This window comes from Lutra lutra, chromosome 17, assembly GCF_902655055.1.
Source record: "Lutra lutra chromosome 17, mLutLut1.2, whole genome shotgun sequence".
Classification (NCBI taxonomy): Eukaryota; Metazoa; Chordata; class Mammalia; order Carnivora; family Mustelidae; genus Lutra; species Lutra lutra.
Window position 1 is genome coordinate 10,814,858 of NC_062294.1, and position 27,682 is coordinate 10,842,539.

Here is a 27,682-nt window from a genome sequence, read left to right on the forward strand (position 1 = left end):
TTGTAATTTCTTCTATTGTTAATTCTTTTTATTAGTATTTCCCATCACATGCTCATTGGCCATGTAAATTTTATCTTTGCAACAACCTCATTATTTTTACTACCTCAGTATTTTTCAATGACCCATCCCTTTCTTCATGATGTTTGAAAAGAGCTATGTAGTTCTCTTGGTACTTTGTAAAAAATATCAAATGAGGGTCTTGTACAATTTGCAAAATATGAGCCATTTGTACATGAAAGTACAATATTGGTATACATATAAGCCCTCTAATATGGAAATAAGGCACCTTAACTGTTAAAAGAGAAGCTATAAAAATATAAAGTTACTAAAGTGATATCCAAATGGCCAGATTTTTCAAGTACTTCACCAAATAACTTTACCTGAATTAATAAGTAAAAAGAGCCTTCCTCTTCTTAATTCCAGTGTGATGTGATCTCCGTTTTGCCCTTCCCGGTGGAGCAGAATTCCATCACTCTGCATAGTTTTAAATTTCAAAGAAATAATATCCTTTACTGGGCTCAGGGAGTTTTGGTCAAATCTGTAGAGAAGGGAACTTTTTCCATCAAGATCAACCACCTCTGATCCTAGGAACAAAGACATTAATAGTCATTCTAAAGGACATATATGCTTTTTATTAAAGCATCTTAAATGTGTGTGTATATGTATATTATATATATATGATATGATATACATATACACAGATATATATAAAGCATTGTGCATTGTGCACACACACACGCATAATTCAGTTCAAGCCAGTCATAAGAGAAAATAAAAGTTCCAATGTCTAATTCCCTCTTGATGCCTGGGATTGATTCCATTCTAGCTTTTACCAACCTATTTACAAAATCATGATCTAGAAATACATCTTAAACTGTATTCTTAATTTTCTCTATTATTGAAAGTTATTTTTTTTTCATTCAATAAAAAAAAGAAAATCAGGAAAAGGTTATGATCAATATCCCTAAAACCACTTTGCATATTTCACAATCAGTATTTTAATGATGTTCCTGAAGTATAGAAGTTAAATGGTTTTTAGCTCCTGAAAAAATGGTTTTGACATCTCAAAATTCTCCCAAACATGCTGTAGGTAAGAGATCTGCATAAAATACCCACATATACATCAGACTCATCAAATGCTACCTCAAATATATATTAAGCTGACCTTTGTGTTTTGTTTTATCTTATTATTTTTGTGGCTAAGTAATAGTACTTAAGAACGATGCTATATTCTGTCTTCTAGAGGACATCGTTGCAAAGACATTCACTTAATGATATTATAAGGGCTGTTCTGCTGCATCTGTGTCAAAACTGTGACACTGACATGTTTTTTTCAGCTTTCTGATGGTGTCTTATCTACTCATTGTCAAGATCACTTTTATTCAGTTCATCCGAAAAAAGATGTCATGTTAAACCAGTAACGTAACAGCACATCTGTCAAAATCAGTTGCATCCTGAACAACAGACACAAAATAGAACTGATAATACTCAGAAAGCCTAGCAGTGTTTTCTACATTTCGCAAGTCAAAGTTTTGTTTTTGTTTTTTTTTTAAAGACAATTACCCTTGAGAGTACATTTATGTAATAAATGAAGAGGTTAGGGAAACCCGATGAAGCTGTTTTTCAACTGGTTAGCTGACTCTTCCCAGTCAATGAAATGACAGTAAAGTTTACTCATTTTGTTTCATTTGATAAAATTATTACAGCTACTTGTATGCCCAAATATACATTTCATTCAGATTATCCATCATATTTAATGTGAACCATTTATACTCACCACCCCCGGAAATTTTTTTCAACTATTTTATGCAGCTATCTTTTGAAAATTCAGAGGTTTGATTTTTCCACATCTTGTTAATGTGCTTATAAAGAATTCATTCACCAAATGCACATGAATAAACATTGCATTCTGTAGAAAGAATAATGTTAACTGAACAATTATTCCTTGTTATATAGCTGAATGAATGTGCACGGTAAAAACATAACTCTGTGTCAAATACAAATAATGTGTTCTATGATTATTAGATTACAATAAATTAAGAAAAATTCCAATAAGACAGACTTTAAACGTTGACACATTCAGAGCCACGCAGTTATCTCTGAGTTAATGTATCGCTTAAAGGCAACCATCATCATATGATTTTATTTTAGATAAAGTCTATTTTTGGAATTAGCTACCAAGAGAATTTTTTTTTTTTTCCAGTAAAGGTTCAACCTGTGTGACTTCAGCATACTATTTCTTTTGTCTCTTTTACGCTATTTTATTATCATATTACAATGGTCATATATATTCACCCTTCACGGCACCTAAAGCTTTCGTGGTTTCAATATTTCTATCAGCAAAAACAGGATAGTGGACAACATATCAGGCGATTGATGCTTGAAGCATCTCTTAAACTGAAGCCACTTGCCCCTTTCCTTCACTCTTACCTATTATCTTCTTGGTCCACAGATAATACCTCAGTAATGTGAGACATTCATTCAACAAGTATGTATTTAGTGCATCGTTTGCGAGGCCCTGGGACAGATACTGGGATGAAGAAAGTAATCAATATCAGCATGGCTCCTGCCTTCATGGAGCTGACATTCCATGAAGATGGACGTGGCTTGGGGAGTGAGCAGCCATGACGGGTTGATGGAGCCTAACCGAAGACTGGGTCTCTTTACTTAAGGTAGCTGGGGAAACTCAGCTCTCTGATCTAGAAACCTCACCACTAACCTCCCACTCCCCATGGTCTTCAAGTCCTACTCATGTCCCCCATAAACTTTTAGAATTACTCTTAGGACATTTAGTTCCCAAAACCCAGGCATTCTCCCAACACTTTCTCTCCTCCACTGTCATGAATGGAAGCTCTGAAGGTTGCTGAGAAATACGGCGAGAGTTAGTAATTCACCTCTCAGAAGAAGAAAAAGAGTGAGCAGGGCTTGTCTTGAAAATGGTTCTGAAAGTAGTTTAAGTAGGAGAAGAATAAACAGACTGCACATGTGTGTGAACAAAAGCTTCAGGGAAAAAAGCTAAATATAATTCAGAATGTGAGTACAATGTCAGCACAGGAAAATGTCAACATATATATGTGTAACATAAATACAAGAATTTTCATAAAAGAAAAAAATTCAGGATTCCTACAGTATTACTTCAGATAAAAACCTCACTTATAAAAAAAAACTCACTTATAATGAGTCTAATATAAGTCATTGTTATAAAAAGCTATCTACACAACATATCTGACATACAAAAAGCATATAATTTTAAACAATAATCACAAAACACTGTGTTGTGGCACATACAGTTAATGATATAAAAATCTGGAATTATATGACCAAAAGTCTTGAGAAAGAGAGAGAGGTTTGTACCTTCTCTTGAAAATGGTCTTACCCACTGTTAAGAAAAATTGGAAATACTAGATATAATACTAGATATAATAGATATAATGTAGATATAATACAAAGGAATAACTTTACATCCTTTCAATGTTATATTGGACAATTTCCTCACAGACTCACCTAAAGAGTATTTAATTCTATATGAACTAATAAATGTCAGATTTTACCATTTATTACAGATTAGGATTAGACTTTGTTAAATTACATGTTAAGTTGTAGATCGTTTCCGCTCAGCAGAAATACAAATGGCTCTACAGTTACGGTTTTATTGCCTTGTTGGACATTAACTATTTCTGTACCCAACATAGTGATAATAATCCAACACTCTTTCTTGAATTCCTATCTATACTCAGTCTCTTGAATCTTCTTTCAACTAGCTTTACCATTCTTCTGATTCCTTTTTTAATTAATTAAATACACCTTTCATATGTGTTTATTCTGTATTTGAATTTAAGTCATGGTTTTTTGCTTCTGAAAAATCTACTTTCAACATTACTACCTACAAAGTACAACTTGAGCTTCACATCAATGGGGAAGCAACATTTCTTTTTTTTTTTAATTCTATTTATTTATTTGACAGAAAGAAAGAGAGATCACGTGTAGGCAGAGCAGCAGGCAAGGAAGGGGGGAAGCAAGTTCCCTGCTGAGCAGAGAGCCCAAAGCAGGGTTCAGTCCCCAGACCCTGAGATCATGACCTGAGCCGAAAGCAGACACTTAACCCACTGAGCCACTCAGGTGCCCCTGGGTAAACAACATTTCAATTTCAACTTCAACTTCGGCCATCTCTAATAACATTCAAGGCTAATTTATTTTCACTATTCCACAAAGAACACTATCAATGCAAATACATTCTCACAAAAGAAAAGTTCAAATGATTCATACCAGTATTTCTTTACACTGAAACTAACTTATGAAGATTTGATGAGAGTAGGCCAATAAGGAAAGTAATTTAACTCAATATTTATTTGTTTAGAAACACTAAAGTAAACATCCAAAGTAATATTCATGTTTTAATTAACAGAATCACACTTATGCCCCTCTTTGTCACTTTCAAAAAAAGAATCTTTGGTACACAATTGAAACACATAGATAGGAAAAGTAGACATATTAGAAAACTGACTTTAAGAAAAGCTAGAAATCAGAAGTTAACAAAATTTGTTACAGTAAAAGACCTATAGTCCAAAGATGTAGGAGGAGACATGTTACTTGACTGAAAGAATTATGTTTCTAATGGTAAATCTGTTCATTAGTAGGCTTATAACTGAGGTTATATTTTTAATGATTGAATTACTATAGATATTAATAATGTGGCCCTGTCAAGCCCTGTTCACCACAGGGAGGACATAAACTCTAATTTTCTAGTAACTAGTTGCAAATTGTTCTGACACATTTATCCCCCTCCAGCTACACCCCATCTAAACCATTTTTTTTTAAAAGATTTTATTTATTTATTTGAGAGAGAGACAGCAAGAGCAGGGGTGGGGCAGAGGGAGAAGCAGACGCCAACTCCCGCGAGCAAGGAGCCTGACATGGGGCTTGATCCCAGGACCCTGAGATTATGACCTGAGCCAAAGACAGACACTCAACTGCTGAGCCACCCAAGTGCCCCTTCTGAACCATTTTTAATCGTGTTTTATTACAGTGTAGCTTAGAGGTTAAGACAACCAGTCTGTGTGGGTTCACATCTTCCCTCTACCTTGGGCAAGCGTATGAGTTTCCGGTTATTGATGTAACAAATGACCAGAAACTTGGTCCCATGAAACAACACAAATTTATTATCTTCTAGTTTGGGAATTCCAAAGTCCTAAAATCAAGGTGCTGGCAGGAGCTGCTTTCTGTCTGAAGTCTCTGGAAGATAATCCCTTTCCTCCTCTTTCCTAGCTTTTAAAAACCATGCACACTCCTTGGCTCATGACTCCTTTCTTCATGTGCAAGACTCCTATCATAGCATCTTCAACTCCCCCACCTTGTTTCTGCTCTCCTTCCCTGACTGATGCTCTCACCCCCTTCTCATAAAGACCCTTGTGATTACACTGGGCCCATCTGCGTAATCCAGGCTACTTTCCCTATCTCAAGACCCTTAATTTAATCAAACCTGGAAGTATCTCTGTCATATAAGGTAACAAGAGTCATATAAGGTAACCAAGCATTACTCCTTCTAAGACACAAGGTACTTAACCCCTTTGCCTGTTTCCTCTCTGTAACATGGGAATAATAATAGTATATTCTTCACAGGATTATTGTAGGAATGTGTATCTGTATAATTTTTGGAAGACTTGCCAGCAGATAACTACAACTCAAGGAACATTAACTACTACTAATGCTAACACTATTATTTCCTGTTAGAACACTGGGCAGGCAAAGAGGCACAGGAAAAAGAGTTTAATAAATACATCTGGTGTATTTATTTTAAAGAGTAAATTCTTTAAAAAATAATGAATTTCTGAAGAGCACGAGAAGTGCTCAATTATCAATGTCACGGGCCAGGCTATGCAGCAAGAATGATTCTGAGCCATCTGTGGGTTCTGTGGCTTTTTCTCTGTCTGTCAACTAATGCCTGAGCTGACTCACCATGGCGATTGTCAGTGACCTGAATCCTCCTTGGTGAATACCTCCATCTCAAATCTCCTCATTTACAGCAGGCAACAGGGAAAGGAGAGACTCACAAAGACTGCAGGCCCCACTCTCCTATCAGCAACCCCAGGAAAGAGGGAGAGACTGCTTTATTTGCATGATTCAGAAATACAATCTCCCGTGGAATGAAGAGTTTTCCCATACAAAATACTTAAATTTCTTTCTGGGAGTTGCGTCCGAAGTGGCATTGCTGAAATGTGTGTTCTCTGCTCCTTTCTGTAAGCATGTATTTATGGCGAGCTCCCTGTAAACAATGGAAGGCACAGGAATGCATAAACCCAAAGCACCTTTTTTTCTGTCAAGGAGCTTCCATTCTATTGGGAAAGATGCACATTTTTCACGCCAGTGCTTGGATCTTTGCTTTCTGCCTCCGTGCCGGGTCCGAATGATTTCTAGCAGGTACAGGAGTCGATCCACTCAGCCTCAGAGAAAGATGTCAACTAAATTGCAGATGTGCCTCTGTGAGCAGCAAACAGTTCCCCTACCTCTGCATATTTCACATAAACACAGTCCTCATTGTGGTATCTGCCACTTGACTTGGCATCCCTCCCTCACACCTACATCCTACCCCTGTTCCAGAAGTTTGAGACTGCAAAATGTGAGGTTGCTATCTGAAAAACTGATGCCTTCCCCCTCTTCCCTAAGTGGATGACTAAGTAACAGTAATGGCAGATGAGCAGATGACAGCATGAGGATTATCTGACCAAAAGGACAAGAAGGTTAAAGAAACCTCTCCCCTGGAAATTAGTAACCTGGTTGCAGGCTGAACTGTACCATGGAAAACGAGCATGTTTATCTGCGCTGGAGACGGTATGTGCAGAAAATTGTGGAGGCGGTGGCGGCTTGCCCCTGCAAGGTGTTTTGGGGGAGAAATTGGTTCTGTGAATTCAACTGTGAATCATCGCATCACTGATGAGGTCAGTTGGCTAAGAAACGTGGAAGAGACAAATTGGAATAGAAAATGCATGAGCTGGAAAACAAATCCTTGAAAAACATAAACCTGACTTTATTAAAGGTCATGAAAGAGTTCCTGAAAAAGACACGAGTGTCTTCTATTAATTCTGTGGAAAGCACCCCAAAAATATAAAAGACAGAAAACCTGCTTTAAGTGGAGAAAGAACAATGGACCAAAACTCTTCTGTGCTAAACAAGAAGTTGGTCTCCAGTACTGAGCACATCACTTCTTTATCTGAAAATTACTACCTGTGAATTTCTAAACAAACAGATGTCCAATTTTGACTTCTAAGAAACATAAATCAGACTGAGTCACCGTTAAACTATTACATGGTGAAATATGAAAGCAAGAGCAGGATGTATTGGTACTTGAGATCTGCAAATTACTGAACTGGGTTTTGAAGAGACGGTGAGGAGAGGCCAAGCACTTGTGAAATCAACAGGAAATGGGTTGTACTATTTTTTGCATAGTAGCATCAAGGAGCACAGAATGATTTAAGGGACTCTTAAGTTTAAAACCAACCAAAATTAATACAATAAAAAGGAAGAAGATACGGGATCAAGGGCAGCACCTAACCACAGAGAAAAGGTGACTTTACTATCACAGTTTTAAATAGACTGAATTAAGATCAGTGATAACACTCTAGGAGGTTATAGGAACAAACAAGATCACTGCCACTAAAGTATCCATCTAAATTAACCTTTTCAATAGGTTTGAAATAGGTAACATCTACCACATCAAGGACCCCTGACTGTGTTACTGGAGAACAGAAGCTATATTTCTGTTTCTCATATTTGTAAATTTTGTAATGAATGCCACAGAAGTCACTTAAATGCTGAGTCTCAGTTTCCTTATTTGGAATACATGGAGAAAAATTCCAATTTCTCATACCACACAAAAAGCTGTGGGTTTCAAGTGCAAATATCAAAAAACCTCATTTATTATATATTTTGTATGCCATTATTATCATTTTAATAATAACTAACATTTGAAATCTCCTATGGTCATCTCACAGTTCTTTAATCACCTGCTACTGTAGACGTGTAATACAAATGGGGCTTTTTTTCTTTTATTCATTTTTCAGTTTTTATCATGGCTAACTGGATGTTCTTCTTAGTTTGTCCACACAGCAAACAGTTACTGAACATTTACTGTGCCAAGTCCTACATTAGGAGCTGGTGTTACAACAGCGAACACATTCTGTCCTCATGGATCCCCCAGTCTGAAGGAAAAGAAAGATATCCAGCAACTCATCCCACGTGGACACATATATTTACAAACTCTAAGTGGAGCATGAAGGAAAAGTGCATGGTTGTATAGCAATTGTGAACAGGGAGATCTAAATTAGGCTTTGATTGGGGACAATATGTTTGAGGAAATGAAACTTACTCTGAGTAGATGCCCACCTTTGTAAATGTCTAGGGTCAGGAGGGAAGTAGGAGGTATGGGGAAGGGGGTGTATGAGTCTGGGAGAGGGAGAGGAGAGGTGGGAGGATGGAGACTGGCTAGGGCGGGGTTCTGGTAGCATGAAGGAGATTGGAGAGGTCCACAGATCACCTGACCCTGTGAAAGCCTGGTTCCAGATTTTGTTGGGATGGATCCATTTTGGTTTTGTCCTTCACCCTAGGACGTAACAACTGGTTCTCAGATTGGTCTTTACTCATAACTCAATGACCTCTGGCTTTTCAGTTAAAAGCCCAAGATGTTTAACAAGTCCCTCTAGAGTGGCAGGACTGATTCTTTTTTTTTCCAGAGGGGTTCCTCCAGGCACTAGGTAGATACCGAAGTCTTTGGCACCTGACCTCTCCCATCCTGCTTTTGCCTGGGGTCCTTGGTATCTCAGGTTGGGCATGTGTGGTTTTCGAATCAGCCAAGGACTGAGGGAAAATTTCTATGCAGGAGTTGAGACAAGGCCCTCCCTCTCTGAACCCCTCCCTTTCAGGATTCTGCACTCAATTTCTAGCCACTCTGGCAACCTTGAACTCTGAACTCTGTCTCCTCAGTCCTGTGAAATCTGGCTACTTTCTACTTATACATTATGATGTCTGTAAACTAGGATGTGTTTTTAGGAAAAGGTTGGTTAAATGTGGATTTCCCAGAGTTTGCTTTCCTTCTTTCCAGAATCAAATCTTGTTGATTTCCAGCCTGTTTCTGACTTGAACTTCAGAGCCCAGAAGGTTTTTTTTTTTTTTAATGCATATTTTGTAGCCAGTGATTATAACTACAGCAAGATAGCCGAATAAAAACAACTCTGCTAGGAGTGGTACTGAAAAGCACATCATCTTTTTGTGAACGTTTTAAATCACTGTCTTGGTCTATTAATTTATCTAGGATTGTGAAGTGGAAATATGCTAATTCTATTATCCCCTTTTTATTTATTACCTGGAATATACCTTCAAAGAGAAATTCTCCCTCATCTTCTACTTGGTTACCTTGAAGTACAGATCACACAGGAATAGTAAGATAAATTCTTGATGTTCCCCTTCATTTATTAATTTTCAAAATAATGAGTTGGTTCCTTCATATCTCTCATAGGTAACCAATTAGATTTTCATTTTTTAGTACTGTCATGAGCCCATTCACTCAAAACTATTTAATATGTTGCAAAACTGCAGTTACTGACGCCATCATATTTCCATTTTGGGTCAGTGAGAGCCTGCTCAGTTTTGCAAACTAGTATCTACTGATATAAGTTGCTCCAGCTTTTAATAGCTTTTACATTATAAAATGCGTATTTTTATTTTTTTAAGTTGACATGAGTTTCATAATTGTTGACTTGCTTCCATTTGTTACATAGAATCTATCATTTTCTCTTAAACAGTCTGGATTTAAGCAAATAAACACAATAGTTTCTATGTTATACGTAGTTCCTCTATTTCTATAGCTCTTTTCTCTTCCGATCTTCTCAGTTGTCCCTGTGCTCTGTGTCTGACCTTCCACAGGCTGCACATGCCACCAGGTTGGTGAGAAAAGCCCTCCAGAGGCTCACCGCCCCTGCCCTCCTTCATTCATTCATCTATCAAGAAGACTCGTATCCAAGAAGGAACATCTGACTATCATACAGTATCACGTGCGCCTAGTATGACCACCGGGAGAAGAACAGCTGTCCCGGGAACAGGTGAAAGTGTCCTCTGCTCCAAAAGTGACGTGTCAGAGAAATGGTCGGAGACAGTGATTTCTCTGCTGAGAAATGGTGACAAGTACAAGACTTGTCTCAGTAGAGAGACGAAGGCTACACGTGTGGTGATTGCCCCGGGTACTGCGCAAAAATCCCAGGTCTAGAAAAATCATGAAATCATGGCATGTTGGAGAAATGGAAATGGTTCAGGATGGCTGGACAGCTGGAGGCTGTTGAGGATGAGGGAAGAAGCTCACAGAGAACAAAATGAGGATGTTTACCCAAGAACTAGGGAAGAGGAACCTGGGATTTACACAAAGGACAACTGTCGCAGTGGTTCATCCACAGTTAGAGAATACCCTCTCCTGAGGCATCACCGCCACTCCCTCCGGACATCTCCCACAGTCACTTCCACTCCATTTTATTTCCCTTCCCTGCCTCTGTTTACCAGTGTTTACCTTCCTTTGGGACATTCTGTAGACTAGTATTTCTATACCAGCAAACATTTTCTCTCCTTTTTCCTTCTTCCACAAGTTATTTCCTTACCCACATCTCTCGTCTAGCTCTATAAACATGTTCACGGCTGCTATGGCCAAGACATCTGAAATTTATACTTTCTCTTTGAACCCATAAAATTTAGCTTCTCCTTCTCTCATTACTCAGGAAACAACTTCCAAGTTTTCTGACATAAAAGTAGAACAGGCTCTTTGATATGGATTTTCCATTCACTTGATGTTCCTTCATAACAAGTTACGGCCCTAACTCACCCGGACAGAGGGTAATAAAATTATGTGTGGCTCTCACAATAGCCACGGTCCCTGCAATATTCATTCGAGCAACTTGCACCTGTAACTTCAGTGAACACAGGCAGGAGGCCCGGGTATCGGCATAAAAATGCATGTTACCTGAAAAACGGGGTAAAGGACCCACTTTAATTATCATAGAAATGCATCTTTCCTTTTCAACGACATGAGTAGTTGTCCAAAGACAGCACTTCTTACTTTAATTCTTAACAGCAGTGCAGTAAGTGGGAATTCATGATTTAATAACAACGATATTCACATAGGTTTCAATTACCCACCTTCAACTAAGAGCGTTTACAGTTCCAACCTTCTGTATTCCCCAGGCTGGCCCTCAAGAAGTCAACAATGGAATTAATGATCTCCCCAGTGCCCTCTCAGAGCTCTTCACTCTCCACTGGCCCTCCCAGCATGTCGCCACTTTCCAGATGCTGGTTCCAGTCTGATAAGTCAGGGACCCTCCCATGCAATCACTAAGCTCTCTTAATTCAACATCCCCGGTACATTTGAGTCTGATTTGAGACAAGAGAACCCTCTCTACTGATTGCTGGCCCTCTGGTTTGAGGCCCCACTGTCAAGGCACCGGTGAGATCGGAAGGCTCCCAACCGAGCTGCTGTCTCCAGTGCGCCCTCACTTTCAGCCTGAGTGACGACTCTCAAATATAAACCAATCCTACCGGCAATTCTCAGCTCTGTGCTAGACCAGTTTTATGCCCACCCCTGTCCAGGCTCCCATGGGAGAATATCTGCATTTTAGTTTCAAACCTCTTGCTATAAATGTTCTTGTATTAATCTCAAATCATCAACCACTCCATTCCTCACTTCCTACATTCAGGCTACAATATTTTACATTGAGTGTGTATAATGTTTATGACATTGCCTCTTCTGACCCCTGGGGTCAAACTCCTCATGTTAGTTGCTGTAAATGTCTGTTTTTACATGTACCCATGCACCCCCCCTAAAAACCCCACAGCTCCCTTTCTCTCACTGACATTAATAAGCAAGTTGAGAGCCAGCTCTGTAGGGTCCCCATAGACCCCTGTGACAGCTGTCACACATGGCGGTCTTGCAGGTTGCCTTGGCAACACATACATTGCTTTTTTGGGCTTTTATTGTACAGTACTATAAATTTTGTTTTGAGTTTTATAACTTTGTAGCATTTTAGATAATGTTGCGTTGTGCTCTCTTGCACAGAGTTGAAGAACTATAGGTGCAAAAAATATTATATATAACAGTAATTCCCAATTATTGAAATACAAATCAAAACCACAATGAGATACCACCTCACACTAGTCAGAATGGCTAAAATTAACAAGTCAGAAAACAACAGACGTTGGCGAGGATGCGGAGAAAGGGGAACCCTCCTGCACTGTTGGTGGGAATGCAAGCTGGTGCAGCCACTCTGGAAAACAGCATGGAGGTTCCTCAAAAAGTTTAAAATAGAGCTACCCTATGACCCAGCAATCACACTACTGGGTATTTACCCTAAAGATACAAATGTAGTGATCTGAAACATATGCACCTGAATGTTTATAGCAGCAATGTTCGCAATAGCCAAACTATGGAAAGAACCCAGATGTCCATCAACAGATGAATGGATAAAGAAGATGTGGTATATATATACAATGGAATACTATGCAGCCATCAAAAGAAAAGAAATCTTGCCATTTGCGATGACGTGGATGGAACTAGAGGGTATTACGCTGAGCAAAATTAGTCAGAGAAAGACAATTATCATATGATCTCCCTGATATGAGGAATCTGAGAGGCAGGATAGGGGTTTGGGGGGGTAGGGAAGGAAAAAAATGAAACAAGATGGGATCAGGAGGGAGACAAACCATAAGAGACTCTTAATCTCACTAAACAAACTGAGGATTGCTGGGGGTGGGGAGGGCAGGAATAGGGTGGTTGGGTTATGGACATTGGGGAGGGTATGTGCTATGGTGAGTGCTGTGAAATGTGTAAGCCTGGCGATTCACAGACCTGTACCCCTGGGGCTAATAATACATTATATATTTATAAAAAAGTAAAAATAAAAATAAAATAAAAGGAAAAAAAGATAAAAACAATTCCCAATTGTTAAGAAATATACATTATTAAAATTTATCCCTATACCCAATAGCTAGTAGAGTTCTCTTTCAGCAAGTGTCAATAAGTACTTAAAAGGCGAACGCATGTATGATTCACAGAGCTATCAAGAGCACAGGCTTTAGAAAGTAATGGATGTGAATTTAAATCTTAGAACTAAAACAGTCAGTCTGTGTAATCCCGGACAGAGTTCTTGATTTCTCTAAGGTTCACTTTCCCCCACGTCAGGAGACTTGAGCAGCCTGGTATACACCACTCTTGAGTGAGTGGCTCAGGCAAAGCCCAGGAAAGAGTCACATTAACTTGGTGCAAGCAACGTGAATGTGCAGGTGGGCGGGGGCATGCAGTCCTCCAGGCCTTCAAGAGAGGCTCAATGAGCTCCCAGCATGGACAGGTGTCCTGCGACACTGTCCCAGCACAGAGACCTACACCACTCCTCAATACCACTTCTTTTTATAGGGATTATAGCAGAACAGCCTTGTGTATCTGAAGAAAATCCAAGCTGATCTTGGATCTGGGCTACTCAGGGGAGTTGCAGACAAAATCCTACAGCTGTGTTCATGGGCGGAGTGCACCTGCAGCTCTTCCTTCTGAGGACAAGGATTGCTGATGGTCCCACCCATTTCTGTACCAGCAGCCCAGAGCAAGCCACAGGGCTCATTCAGCAAACAACTCTGGTCCTCTCCTCTTGCCCCTGCATAAAATGGTAATATTCATGCCCCTACTTCACTGTGTTATTAGGACTCGAATCCGAAAATGCCTAGAAAGAAAATACCTGATACATATTAACTATTTCATAAATGATGGTTTAGTAAATTCATGCTTTAGTAAATTCATATTCTGCAAGGCTGATACCATGAACAGGTGGAGAAGAGAAGTGTAACCCAAGAATTAAAGTCCATTTGATCAAAGACCCTCCCTTAAGGCACTCACACCCAACCCATCTTGAGGTTATTTTAGGTTACCTATGAGAATACTTCTCCATTGTTTATATGTTTTTCTCTTATCCTAAATTATACAACAGAGTCCCGTCATACCCTTTAACCATAGGTGTTTACGTTTGAATTAAAATCTTGTTGGCCCTCGGGACTGCTCCTTCAGCGGTGGGGCAGGGAGAAGAGGAAGCTGATTAAATGTGTGCACAATGCCTCACTGCAAGGGACAGCAACTGAAGGGGCAGGAAGAAAACTGTTCCTCAGGAACGCAGATCAATGAAAACGGAGGGAGATCTGAGTCACCGTGGAGCACACGTCGGAGAGAAACCAAAGGAACCCATTCCTCAGCAGTCACGTCCATGGGGACATCACAAGGGTACTTTCGTTGTGGAAAAACAGTATAATAGTCTTGTTCAACTGATGTTGAGTCGACATCCCAGACTGAGGGTGGATTAAGTGGGGGAAATGGCCTCATATTTCTAAGACTCTCTTAGATGTGTGATTTTTAGGATTAAGTTAGAATGCCTATAAAAACCCTACCTGACAGAGAGTAAGTGCTCGAGAACCGTTAGCTATGTTTATACTGCGATAAATGAATATTTTACAAGGTGCATGCTCCGAGTAAGGAGAGAATGCAACTAGAAATACAAAGCACTGGAAATTTGTTTCGCTAATTATCCACCATGTAGCATGGGCTTTGCTAAACTCTATGATCCAAAGACAAGAAGACAGACTGTCCAGGTTCTGAGTTCCATAACTGCACTTGGGGGGGGGGGGGCGGTATGTTTTTAAAGGATGATCTTATTCAAATGGATCGTTGCAAAGGAGGCGCTAACCCATGATAGAAGCGGCTACGCTGAAGCAGTGAGGCCAAGAGACTGAACGGGCAGACAGTGAGAAGTGGGCTGCCCATGGCTACTCTCTGGGATTTAACAGCTGGACGGAGCCCGAGCTTGCCCTTGGGCTCTGGAGTCGGGCAGACCTGGCTGCAAACCCAGCTCAGTCACTTCCCATCCATGTGGCTTGAGCAAGCCATCTGCCCTGAGCTTTTAGCCACTGTGTTCGCAAAATCAGAGAACGGAGTAGTTATCCTAAAACATGTATCCAGACTTCTAAAAAAATTTATAAACTACATGTTAATAGAATGTTAGACATATAGTAAGCACTCAAGAAAACATTGCTATTTCCAGCATTAAAAAATTAATGCTATTGGGGGATGCCTGAGTGGCTCAGTCAGTTAAGTGTCCGTCTTTGGCTCAGGTCAGGATTCCAGGGTTCTGGGATCAAGCCCCACAACAGACTTTCTATTCAGCGCGGAGTCTGCTTCTCCCTCTCACTCTCCCTCTGCATTTGCCTCTTTCTCTCTCAAATAAAGAAATAAAATCTTTTAAAAATTATTATTATTATCATTATTATTATTATTATTATTACTATTGATATTCATACTGTGATCACTATTCTGTAGGCCCTGGCAGGAACAAAAGGCTGGTCAGCTGACCGTTGATGTTGGGAGGGGGACGGTTTGGGGTGCTGGGAACATCACCAACCAGTGTAAGGAGACCCGTGGTTTGTACACCGTGGTTTGTCTGTCTGACAGAGTTTAGACAACGTCAACAAGTTGCCTGCCCCCTGCATGACATGCCTTCCCTTCCTGCAAATAAAGTGAACCAGAACCTAACTTGACTGACATCAAAAAGTGATAAAATGTGTGTGAAAAAAGCTTTCATGGCTAAAAAATAAAGGTACACCAGAGGAAGAATGATAGAGAAGAACCGAACAGTCCTGGGCTCCTCTCCAGATTCTTCTGTGTGTTAGGCGTGAGATGCTGGGCAAATTACGGAATCTCTCCAAACCTCAGACTGCTCATTTGATAATTGTAGATCATATTAACTAACTCATTTTTCCATAATAAAGAAGCATCTAACAGGATGGTGCGGCTTGAGGTAGGCTATCAATAACTCTTAGGCCCCTGCCCCACAAAAAGATATAATAAAACGCTTCATTAAGAGGAGACTAAGTGAAATCTGTGGTTTCTATCATTTTTTATGTGAAAGTATTTCAAACACATTTTATATTTTGGCAGAGGTCTTTACCTTTTCTATGAATTTATGCCGAAGGGACAGCACGTTTATAAGTGAGTTATGTGGCGTATTCTTTTTAGGCTGGAGAGACTAACATTCTTTCCAGTCCTGACATTTGACTGGTCATACTAAATGGAACACTGTGCCTTTTATTAAATTCAGGGTGCCTAAGTGAAACAGCATCAAATATAGTCCATGGCGGGGAAACTCTTAATATTTGAAAGTCAGGGTCTAGCTAATAATATTAGATTTGGGTAAACGGACTCACACATGTCTATAAACAGGTACCTGTGTCTGTTTATCTCTGTATGGATCGATCTATCTATAAAATGCTTCCACGTCTGATTTAAAATATAAAGCCAAACGCTAAAGTCAATATTGCCATGTATGGGCACAAAAAGAGCTTTCCGCAAAAATCATTCCTATCTTTCTCTTTACATAGCTATAAAGTCAATTTCAGCGTACAGGTTGGCTTTCAAAACATCTCCTCTGAAAACTATGCCGGTGTGATGGATAAACAAACACTTACTGTATGCACATCCGAACACCTCGATCCGCATTCCGATTCTGCCCCTGGGGTTCCACTCTAAAGGGATGAAGCGCAGAAATCGGGCTTTGATGGAAGGCTGGAGTCTATAGTACACCACGCTGTCGGCATTTGCATTTCCTGAAAAGCCCTAAAAGAAAAGGGAAGGAAGGAAATCAATGCATCTGGAGAATATCCGTTTCACCCCGGGACCTCGAATGTCAATGAACAATGCCTAACGTGCCTTTTTCCTGTAAAAATGGCTACCTGCTTCAAGAAGATCATATTACCAGTTACACAGGAAAGCCCGCCCATCCACAGAAGGTACAACTGACCAGGCTTCTCTTTATACTGACAGTAGCTGAAATTCCACCTTCCCCATTAAACCAGCTTTCAACCATTTCAGCCTTTCAACCCCAATAAACTTTGTTTCTATAAAGTTCAGATTAAACTTAAAAGGTATTAACATTGTGAACAGCACCCAAAAAATTTGAGAAAGTCTTCTTCCAGTATTCGAAAAGTAGGGTCTGATTCAGCAAAGACGTTGCCTGTATCACCGATGAATGATAAAACTTAGGACATTTCTGTTGTTTCATTTTTTCCTCTTATTACCATGTACAAGAGTATCTCCCAGCACTCCATGCAGAACACTCTGATACAGACTGTTCAACCTCATGGAGCTGCCAGATACGCACATTAAGAATTGCTACACATCGGGACGCCTGGGTGGCTCAGTTGGTTAAGCAGCTGCCTCCGGCTCAGGTCATGATCCCAGCGTCCTGGGATCGAGTCCCACATCGGGCTCCTTGCTTGGCGGGGAGCCTGCTTCTCCCTCTGCCTGCCATTCTGTCTGCCTGTGCTCGCTCGCTCTCCTCTCTCTCTCTGACAAATAAATAAAATCTTAAAAAAAAAAAAAAAGAAGAATTGCTACACATCAAAGTTATTTAATAAAAAAATAATAAAACCAAAGCACCTGTATTTAAAAACAATGGTTAAGGGAAATTGGAAGCAATAATAATTTGGAAAGACCTACAATTAGACTTACAGACTCTAGAATTTGAAAGCTAGAAAGACCTTGAGAATGGTGCTAAGCTAGCACAAAGTGCAGATGAAGAAATTAAAGGTCAAAGAGGTAGAAAATAAGGGTGGTTCAGTTGGTTAAGCATCTGCCTTCAGCTTAAGTCCTGATCCCAGGACCCTGAGATGAAGCCCCGCTGACTCCCTGCTCAGCGGGAAGCATGCTCCTCCCGCTCAAATAAATAAAATCTTAAAAAAAAAAAGGTATAAGATAACCTTCTGGCGTTTGTAAAACTACGTAAGGGGAGACCCAGAGCTACCTTCCTTCTGCCATAGCAGGGTGCATCTGCCTAACACAGAGCTCGCCTGCAAAACTGGCATAGGACCGCGCCTAGCATCAGAGCAGCCCTGTTTACACCTTCACGCCCAAGGGTAAGGCTTCATAGGGGAAAATGTTAGAAGGAAGCAGAAGTTGTTCTCAATAATTTGTATTTTTTATCTCTTCTTCTCCTTCTCTGCTACCCATCCTCCCTTCCTCTTACTTCTTTTTCTCCTCCTCCCCCTCCCCCTTGTTTTATGCTTTGTTCCCTCCTCTTCTATAACAATCAGCATATGCCACAACAAAAAAGCCATCTATTCAGGCTCTCCATAAGTCTGTTGACCATGACTGGGCCAGCACATAAGGTCAACCTCATGGACGTCGCACAAGGTGAAGGTGAACACATTAGGAATACCAATACACAGGAGTCTGCTCATTTTCCTACTTTTCTTTCTAGTTTACAAATATCCCCTTACCAGCATTTACCGAAACATTTTTTTAAATGTTTGGTGTTTCATAGTCAAATTGATTTGATTTGACTCCCCTTATCAATCAGTTCTCTACCTGCTGCCCTCCCCCACCCTCACCAATACCCCCAGGCACCCAGCTCTCAGGCTCACGTGCCACAGGCCTTCCGTGATGGTACTTCCAAATGATATCCCAAATCAGGGCCTCTGTCTCCATCTCAGCTAGGACCACCCAGTTGCACAAAGCATTACCTCACCTGAACTGCCTCAGTGACCTGCTCCTCACCATTTTTGTTCTCCTGCTCCCTGTCGCCATCCCCAACCACAGGCCCCATTTCCTCCCCTCTGAGCAGTCAAGAATATCTTTAAGGGCAAATCAAACCACGTCACCCACACCTACTTAGAACAAAATCCAAGCTCCTTATCAAACACACAGTCTTTGACAACACCCTCCATTAGCTTTCACTACACTGTACCCCCCGGAACAACCAGGCTCAGTCCTGCTCTGAGCCTTCACAGCCGCTATGCGTACTACTCTGAAAGTTCTCTGTACAGCCGGTCCCCTTGACATCTCAGGACTTGGTCAAAATATGACCACCTAAGTCAGACCCTTTCTGATCACAGTTTCAAAAGCAGTGTCCCTGGCATACCCCTGCATCTGACCTTCCTGTTTTATCTTGTTCATATTACTCATTATTTGGGGTCTTCTTTTGTTTGACTACCTTGTTTGTTGATCTCATCCCACTAGAAGACCGGCTCCATCAAAGCAGGGACCTGCAGTGGCCTCCATCCACAGTACCCAGAACAGCACTAGGCTCGAAGTGGTTCACAATAAAAAATTTGTCAGATGTGTACATTTGGGAAAGACTGTGCTAAAAACAAAATAAAGTTCAACAAGTTTCTCGATTACAGACCCTCTCAGAGCACATCAAACGTGAGTGTGCGTATTGCTTTGTGTCTCCCGTGACCGAGACCATCATCCTATTAGGCCCACATTCCTACCTACTGTTTCCTACAACACAAATAGGAGAACACTGTTTAAACCCACAGACATTTTAACTCTGATAACCAGACCCTTCTAGAAAGCCCCATTCCTTCCACTAGTCAAAATTTTATACTCTGGGCACTGGTGTGTGTGTGTATGTGTGTGTGTGTGTGTGTGTGTGTGTGTGTGCGCGTGTTTACCTGCTCTTCAAACCAAGGTGATGTGCATCCAGAGTAGCAGCCCTGGTCCATCACCATTCAGTCCTAACCAGACCCTCTTACACTTCAATTCTCTTTTCCTGGGCGCCACTGGCAGGCTAATACAATTTTTATTTCTTTCAGCGAACAGCTAGATGATGAATCAGATAGCCCTCCTAAAGATCTCACATTTTTCCAACATTAATGTACGTTCACAGATTTAGACAGATGCCACCTGATGATCTCAACATCTTAAGGGGTTAGGAAAAAAGATGCATAGTGGCAGCAGCAACAGACAGGTAAGTGGAATGGGGAGGTCTACCAATGGCAATCTTTCACATTTTACCTGATCGATTTATGAGTTATTTAAATTTTAAGAACATAAGGAAGAAATATACCGTGCTTAACTTGTATATGTAATAAAAACACCTTGGCACATTCAAAATTTTAAGCAGATTTTTCTTACAAAGGGCAAGGGAGATTGTGAGGTAGAGGGTAACGGATTTTTAGCACAGTCCAGCCATACTTGGATTTTTAAAACTGAACATGTATTAATTGTATAATAATTAGTAAAATGAAGTAAGATGGAGACATAAGAAGTGTGTGTACACAGTGACAGAGCAGGCAGAATATTATTTCGTAATGCTCTGAGTACCTCAAATTTAACTTTCTAGTATCAAGGTAATTGGGGGAATATGCAACATTACTATTAATTAAATATTATTTAACTGAATTGTAATATATGTTTGTCTTGCTCCCCATGTTGAAATTTCTTCAATACATAAGATAACAAAGATTCTGCTGTGGAATTCTGTATTTAATGGGCATTCAGTGTTAACGAATGAAGCGTGGGGTTGATGTTACATTACTTGTAAGTTAACAGTTCTAGGCATATTATCAGGTTTCAAATGTATTTCCTTTGCCTAAGAGATATTTCTCAATTTGATGTGAAGATTTTTTTGATACCATCACAATTCCTAAAAGAACACATGAATTTAGGGGCACCTGGGTGGCTCAGCTGGTTAGGCATCCTACCCTTGATTTTGGCTTGGGTCCAGATTTCAGGGTTATGGGATCAAGCCCAGTGTCAGGCTCCAGGCTCGGTGCAGAACCTGCTTGGGATTCTCTCTCTCCTTCTCCCTTGCCCCTCCCCCTGCTCATGCTTTCTAAATAAATAAATACATAAATAAATAAAATAAATTTCTAAAAAGTACACATGGATTTCAATTGTTCTTTTAAAAACATAATTTTACTATTTGGCTGTTTGTCTTCCCTTTTATTATATAGATTCTGAATTTTGGTGTCTGTCAGAATTACCTGAGGAGCTGTTTAAAAGTGCAATTTCTAGATCCTCCACCTCATGCACTAAATCTGTGAGGGGGGGCCTGGAATCTGCATTTGTAATGCATACCAAGCCCATGTGTGCTGTTGGTCTTTAGCTGGCTTTGAAATTTTTTCTGGCTTGTGGATACACCATGCTCTTTTCCCCTCCCAACATAACTGCAAAACTTTTCAGGGAAGGAAAAGATTTTAGAAGAAGGGTTCACCTGAGCTAACCTCCAAAGAGAGAAACAAGGAGCAAATGTGTTCTGGTATCAACCTAAAGATCTTCAGTGTGTCTCAGCATCAGGCACAGAAGAACTATGTTATGTCGCGGCAGTATTTCCATCAGCCCTGTAGAGCAGTCATTCTTGTACCCACTTTAAAGAGGAGGATAATGAAAATTACAGAGGCTGTGTGCCTAAAGCCACACAGCTAGGAAGTGGCAGAGTAAAGATTTAATTCAAGGCTTTTCTGACCTCACAGCACATTAATTTAGCCAAGCTATGAGTAGACCTCACTCTAACAGAATATGAAAGCAAGCCAACAATCCACCCTAAAGGAAGCCTGATATTTTATTGGAAGCTCCCCCCCTGCCTGCTTTTTCTCATGAATTTCCATTTAAAATCTTTGACACATTGAGAGTAATGCGACTTAGATGATTGCTGAACGTAGCTCTACCAGTTAACGTTTATAGACAAAAGGATTTTTCTATAAACATCACATTTTCTCAAAATTATTGGAGTAGAAAAATAAAAGACAAATGTTCGATAATCAATAGGACTCTTGCATTAAAATGATAACCTCCTAAAAGATACAGAATGTTAAAGAATATGCCAGTATTTCATCAACTATCTGAAATATCTACAAATAGAAGTACAGTGATGTGTCTTATGTGACAAAAAATCAAAGGACTTTAATTGTATTTTTCTTTTCTTTGAGGCTTGATGATTTTCAAACTCAATGAGGTATTCATAGATGATTTAGAAATGTATTTCTAACCGAGGCAATTTATGGAGTTAATAATGAATTAAAGTTTTTTGCAAGACTTTAAGTATTTCCATAATGATTCTAAAGTTTATGAAGAGGTATAATAGCATTAATCTATTTTATCAATATTAATTGAGCAACTCATCTATGAAAGTCAAGATGCATAAAGGGAAATGCCCATATGGCAGTTCATAGGGGATCCAAAAGGCTGCTATAATAAATCAGAAACATGGGACCACTTACAGGTAGTTATACAGCAGGCTACATAATTACATAAAAATTGGTTTCGCTCCCACCAAAATAAACAGCAATACTAATATAAATTCAACATGACAAGCAGGCAAGCATGTAAATCCCCTGACCTCTCCTGTTGTGAGAATTCATGGGACTCACATATGACCTACTTCCAAGTACAACTCATTGTGACACAGTCAGCTGACATGCAAACACTAAATGCATCATAACAACATGCTGTCTAATGGAAGTCAGCCCTTTGTTCTATGATGTTGGTTATAAATATTTACCAAGTGTGCCAGTGTGCCTCCCAAGAGGTTGTCTAGTCTAAAAACCAAAAAACGCAAAAGAAAGGCAAAGAAAAAATAAGTACTCCTAAAAAGCAGGGAACTTGCTAACATAAACCCAGATAAGAATAACTTTTAAACATATGTTGGACAAGACTATTGTACCTATATGTATAAAAGCTGATTCTCTCTTGAGTGTGATGTCATTCATTTATTGTAACAGAGAAATAGCAATGAGAGTACAGAAAGCAGATTCGAAAGTTTTGTTCTGTGTATATGACAAATCTCACATTTCAAAATAAGAATATAGAATTGTATTAAATAGAATTATTTCTACCATCCCTCTCTGAAAATATTCACAATCTTTAAAATATTTATTTGAGGGGATATCAAATTGTTGGCAATATTTCAGTAAGGCCCATACCTTAGCCATTTTATTAGAATCTATGGAGACACCAAGTTGTAAAATACACTGTTTCGGCCCTTTTAGCATAAAAAGGTTTCAATTCTCAAGACAGCAAGATCAAATGGAAAGAGTGAAAAAGCATGTGAAAGATACAATCTTGGCTGTAGTTTGTAACTATTGTTCAGAAATAGCAATAAATTGCTTTATGGAAGATATGCAGACAGGTCATTACCCTTAAATTTATATTAGGGTAATAACATATGTTGAATTTAGTGGAAGACTAAGGTTTTATTGAGATGAAAAATAACTTGAGCTTAAAAAAAAATAATATTATGGTTGGTAGACTAGGAAAGTCTGAACAATCCTCCTGCTAGAAAAACTGTACAAAATGGAAAACAGGGAGTGAAGTGCTAAAAGACAATAAAACATTAAATGTCCAAGATCTGGAAGAAGAAGAAAATCTATGAAAGCGAACCCTACTTTTAAGACCCTTTACTCTTTCGAGGACTGCTGAAGAGAACCTGAGATATGAAGCACCTGAGGAGATCTTTCTACAAATTCACAGGGTTAAAGACAAAATCTCAGTTCTAGGCCCCCCAAGGATAAGAATACCCTATAAGCTTCCTAAAGCTTAGGACACAGAGTAAGTCTAAGACAAACAACTCCTTAAGGGACTAAAATTCAGTTTCCTGTTTTCTCAATAATATTAAGATGGTCAGAGATGTCTAGCACTCATTTCTACCTGCAGAACCCAACGTAGTTACACTCTGCACAAAGATATCCTTCTAGGTCGCAAATTGTTCATTCTTCAAACATGATGTCCTATACACCACAGAAAGTAATAAAGCAGCAGCAAAATCTGTTCTTAAATGGAAACTCAGAGAGATGGGGCATGGAGGTGGCGAAGTCAGTTAGTTAAGGGCCTGACTCTTGGTCTCGGCTCAGGTCATGATCTCAGTGTTGTGATCGAGCCCTGTGTCAGGGCTTGGAGCCTGCTTGAGATTCTCTCCCCCCTCTCCCTCTGCCCCTCCCACTCATGCTCTCCAGCTCGCTCTCTCTCAAATAAACAAATAAATCTTTTTTTTTTTTTTTAAGGGAAATTCAGAGTCTTGGATACCCAGACATATATATTAGTAAATAGAAAAAGTATCAGCTCTGTATTTAAAGACCTTGGATATCATTCTTGTTCTCTACACAAGAAAGCTGCACAAACTTAAAATCATGGACTTTCTTAGACCTATCAGAACACTGAGGTTACATGCACTATGGACTAGACTGTGTCCTTCCAAAACTCACGTTGAGGCCCTAATCCCAACATAACGTTATCTGAAAGTGGGGCCTCTGGGAAGTAATTAGGTTTAGACGACTTCATGAGGGTGAGGCCCCCCTGATGGGATTAGTGTCATAATGATAAGAAGAGAGACCAGAGCCAGATGAGGACACAGTGAGAAGGCTTATTTCTACAAGCCAGGAAGTGGGTTCTCACCAGGAAGTGCATCAGCCAGCAACTTGATCTTAGACTTTCCAAATTCCATGACATTAAAAAATTAATGTCTGTTGCTTAAGCCTCCCAGTCTATAATATTTTTGTGACAGCAGCCTAAGCTGAATAAAACACATAGCAAACTGCCACCCTGAAATCTGGAGAGACAAGACCATCCAAAGAATCAGAGATGAGATCTGTCCACCTAGAGCGGAAGCCCCTGGTGCCATAAACTGATAGGGCTGCTTATAGGGTAATATGGATAAATTTACATAGACTGAGGGTAGACTGGCATGAGAGAGAGAAACTCTTGAGGACCACAGTCTTAGAGGGCCCCCACATTTTTATAAACTTGACCTCCAGGAACCTTTCCATGCTCTTTGTGAAGATCAGAAAAAGATTCCCTCCCAGCTCTGGCAGAGAGAGGAGAAGGTAACCATTGCAAAATATGCCCAGAGTGTTCTGTACACCAAAGGCCTACTGTCCAGGGGAGAAGATTTTGCCACCAGAGCCTCATCCCAATTAGGAAAGAACATTCTTCCTACACTGGTTTCCTACTCTCCCTGCCCCACGTATGGGAACAAATAGTCCTCAGGAGTCGGTAGCCAGGAAAAGAAGTCCGGGGCAAAGGGAAACAAGCCACACCATTAGAGGAACACTAGTGAAGGTCACAGTCCCAATACAGAGACCCACTAGAAACACTGACATTTAGCTGGAATATTATAGAATGCTCTCATCCTTCTATCATATCATCATACCAACAATAAAATAAAATTCTAATAGCTGAAAGAACTAGAAACACAGACTGCCTTGGGAGAGGACCCCAAAGTCAAGAGGAGAGGCAAAAACAAGAGTCCTAGATGAATTTGAAGCCTCTGGCACCTGTATCACCTACAGCAAACATTAAATACAGCCCAATTCCTTTCCAGATTAATATAAATCCTCACACACACACAAACACACACAAAACCTATTCACTTCAGTTCCCATTGCTAGATACAACATGTCCAGATTTCAGGAGAAATTGCAAGGCATGCCAAAAGGCAAAAAAAAAATAAATAAATAAAATAAAATAAAATTCTGTAGAGACAAAATAATCATTGGAACCAGTCTTACATATGCCTCAGATGTTGGAGTTATCAGACTAGGAATTAAAAACAACTGTGATTAGTATGCTAAGGGTTCTTTTTTTTTTTTTTTTTCCATTTTATTTTATTTCTTTTCAGTGTTCCAGCATTTATTGTTTATACACCACACCCAGTGCTCCATGCAATACATGCCTCCATAATACCTATCACTAGGCTCACCCAACTCCCCATCCCCTTCCCTCCAAAACCCTCAGTTTGTTTCTCAGAGTCCACAGTCTCTCATGGTTTGTCTCCCCCTCCAATTTCCCCCAACTCACTTCTCCTCTCCATCTCCCAATGTCCTCCATGTTATTCTCTATGTTCCACAAGTAAGTGAAACCATATAATAATTGACTTTCTCTGCTTGACTTATTTCACTCAGCATAATCTCCTCCAGTCCCCCCATGTTGATACAAAAGTTGGGTATTCATCCTTTCTGATGGCTGCGTAATACTCATTGTATATATGCTAAGGGTTCTAAGGGGACAAGAGGACAGCATTCAAGAAAGATGGGTAAGATAAATAGAGAGATGAAAACTCTTAAGAAAGAACCCAAGAGAAACATCAGAAATCAAAAACATTGTGACAGAAATGGAGGATGTCTTTGATGGGCACATCTATAAATTCAACACAACTAAGGAAAGAATCAGTAAGCTTGAAAATATCAGAAAACGCAAACTTCCTAAACTATAATGCAAAAAGAAAAATGCAGAAGAGAATGTCCAAGAACTGGGGATAACTACAAAGGTTGTAACATGGGCGTAAGTGGAATACCAGAGGGTAAAGAAAGAGAGAATGGAGTGAAAGAAATATTTGAATAACGGCCAATGGATTTTCCAAAATTAATGACAGACACCAAAGTAGACCGAGGAATTTCAAAGAGTAACAAGCAGGTTAGAAATCTGAATAAACTCTATACTGAGTCATAACATAATCAAGCTGCAGAAAGCCAAAGATAAAGAGAACATTTTGGAAGAGGCTGAGAAAAACAAATGCCTTACCTATACAGGAACGAGGATAAGAAGTATATTGGACTTCTCATCAGAAAACATGCAAGCAAGAACAGAGCAGAGCAAAATATTTAAAGCGTTGAAAGAAGCAAAAATAAACTTAGAACTCCACACCTGGAGAAATTCTCTCTCAAAAGTGAAGAAAAAATAAAAACTTTCTCAGACAAAAACCAACGGAAGTCATTGCTACCAGACCTGCTTTGCAGTAAGTATTTAAAGGAAGTTCTTTTTTTTTTAATTTATTTTTTTTAATTAAAGGAAGTTCTTTAGACAAAAGATAAATGATAGAAGTCAGAAACTTGCAAACAAAAGAAGAACATTCGAGAAGGAATAAAAGGAGGTACAATAAAATAATTTTTCTTATTCTTAGTTGTAAGGTGACTGTTTAAAGAAATAATACTACAAATGTATTGGGTGATTATGGTATATGGATAAATTAAATGAAGGGCATCAATGTTGCAAGGGATGAGAGGGAGGGACTGGGAAAACTCTAACACACCTGCACTACTTACTAAGTAGGATAATGTTATTTGAAGATGATCTTTGATAGGTAAGGGCAGTCACTAAAATTTTTTAAATTATATCAACATGCAAAGAGATAAAACTGAATAATACAAAATGCTCAAATTCAAAAAGGGGAGAGCAATAAACAAAAGACAAATGAGACAAATGGAAAATAGTTAAAAATATGGCAGATATTAATCCAAACATGTCAATAATCACTTTAAAATCAAATGGTCTAAATACAATATTAAAAGACAGATTGTCAGGGCATAAAGAATGATGAGACCCAACTATATGTTACCTATAAGAAATCCACTTATAAAAATCCACAAAAAAAATCCACAATATAAAGACTAAAATACATTAAAAGTAAAAGGACAGAGAAAGATATACTATGCTAATGTCAAAAATCCAAAACTAACAAAATTAAAACCACCAGATTAATAAAACAGTAATTAGTAAGAGTTGATTGTGCATATAAGAACAGTTCAAGAATTGGGAGCTTTCATAAGCCATTACAGAATGGCTTATGAAGTGAAAATGAGGAACCTGTTTAACCTTTGCAATGATTGGTTATTCCAATGGGGGTTTCTAGATGGCAGGGGATTGACTGAAAGTGGTTATCTTACACCATCTTTAGGAAGATGACTTAAGTTTCACTTATGTTCATGAAATAAGCTAGATTTAGTTTTGCTTATGGGGTTTAAATGGTTTTGTCTGCTCAGGGAATTTTCCAGTTTGGTTTTCTTTTTGTATTTTAGCCTAACACTAATACTGATCTAAAAAAAAAGCTGGAGTGGCCACATTAATTTCAAA

The 27,682-nt window shown here is 39.4% G+C and overlaps 1 protein-coding gene across 2 annotated transcripts in view; it reads right to left on the minus strand.

Annotated features, from left to right (window-relative positions):
- The window catches only part of CNTNAP4 (contactin associated protein family member 4), a 249,365-nt gene that overhangs the window by 102,610 nt on the left and 119,073 nt on the right, over nt 1-27,682 (minus strand). For both annotated transcript variants that reach the window (XM_047712348.1, XM_047712349.1), the window contains exons 4-5: nt 16,525-16,672; nt 381-584 (exon numbers count right to left, since the gene is read on the minus strand). In XM_047712348.1, the coding sequence (XP_047568304.1) occupies nt 381-584; nt 16,525-16,672 (352 nt within the window). The remainder of the gene's footprint in view (nt 1-380; nt 585-16,524; nt 16,673-27,682) is intronic.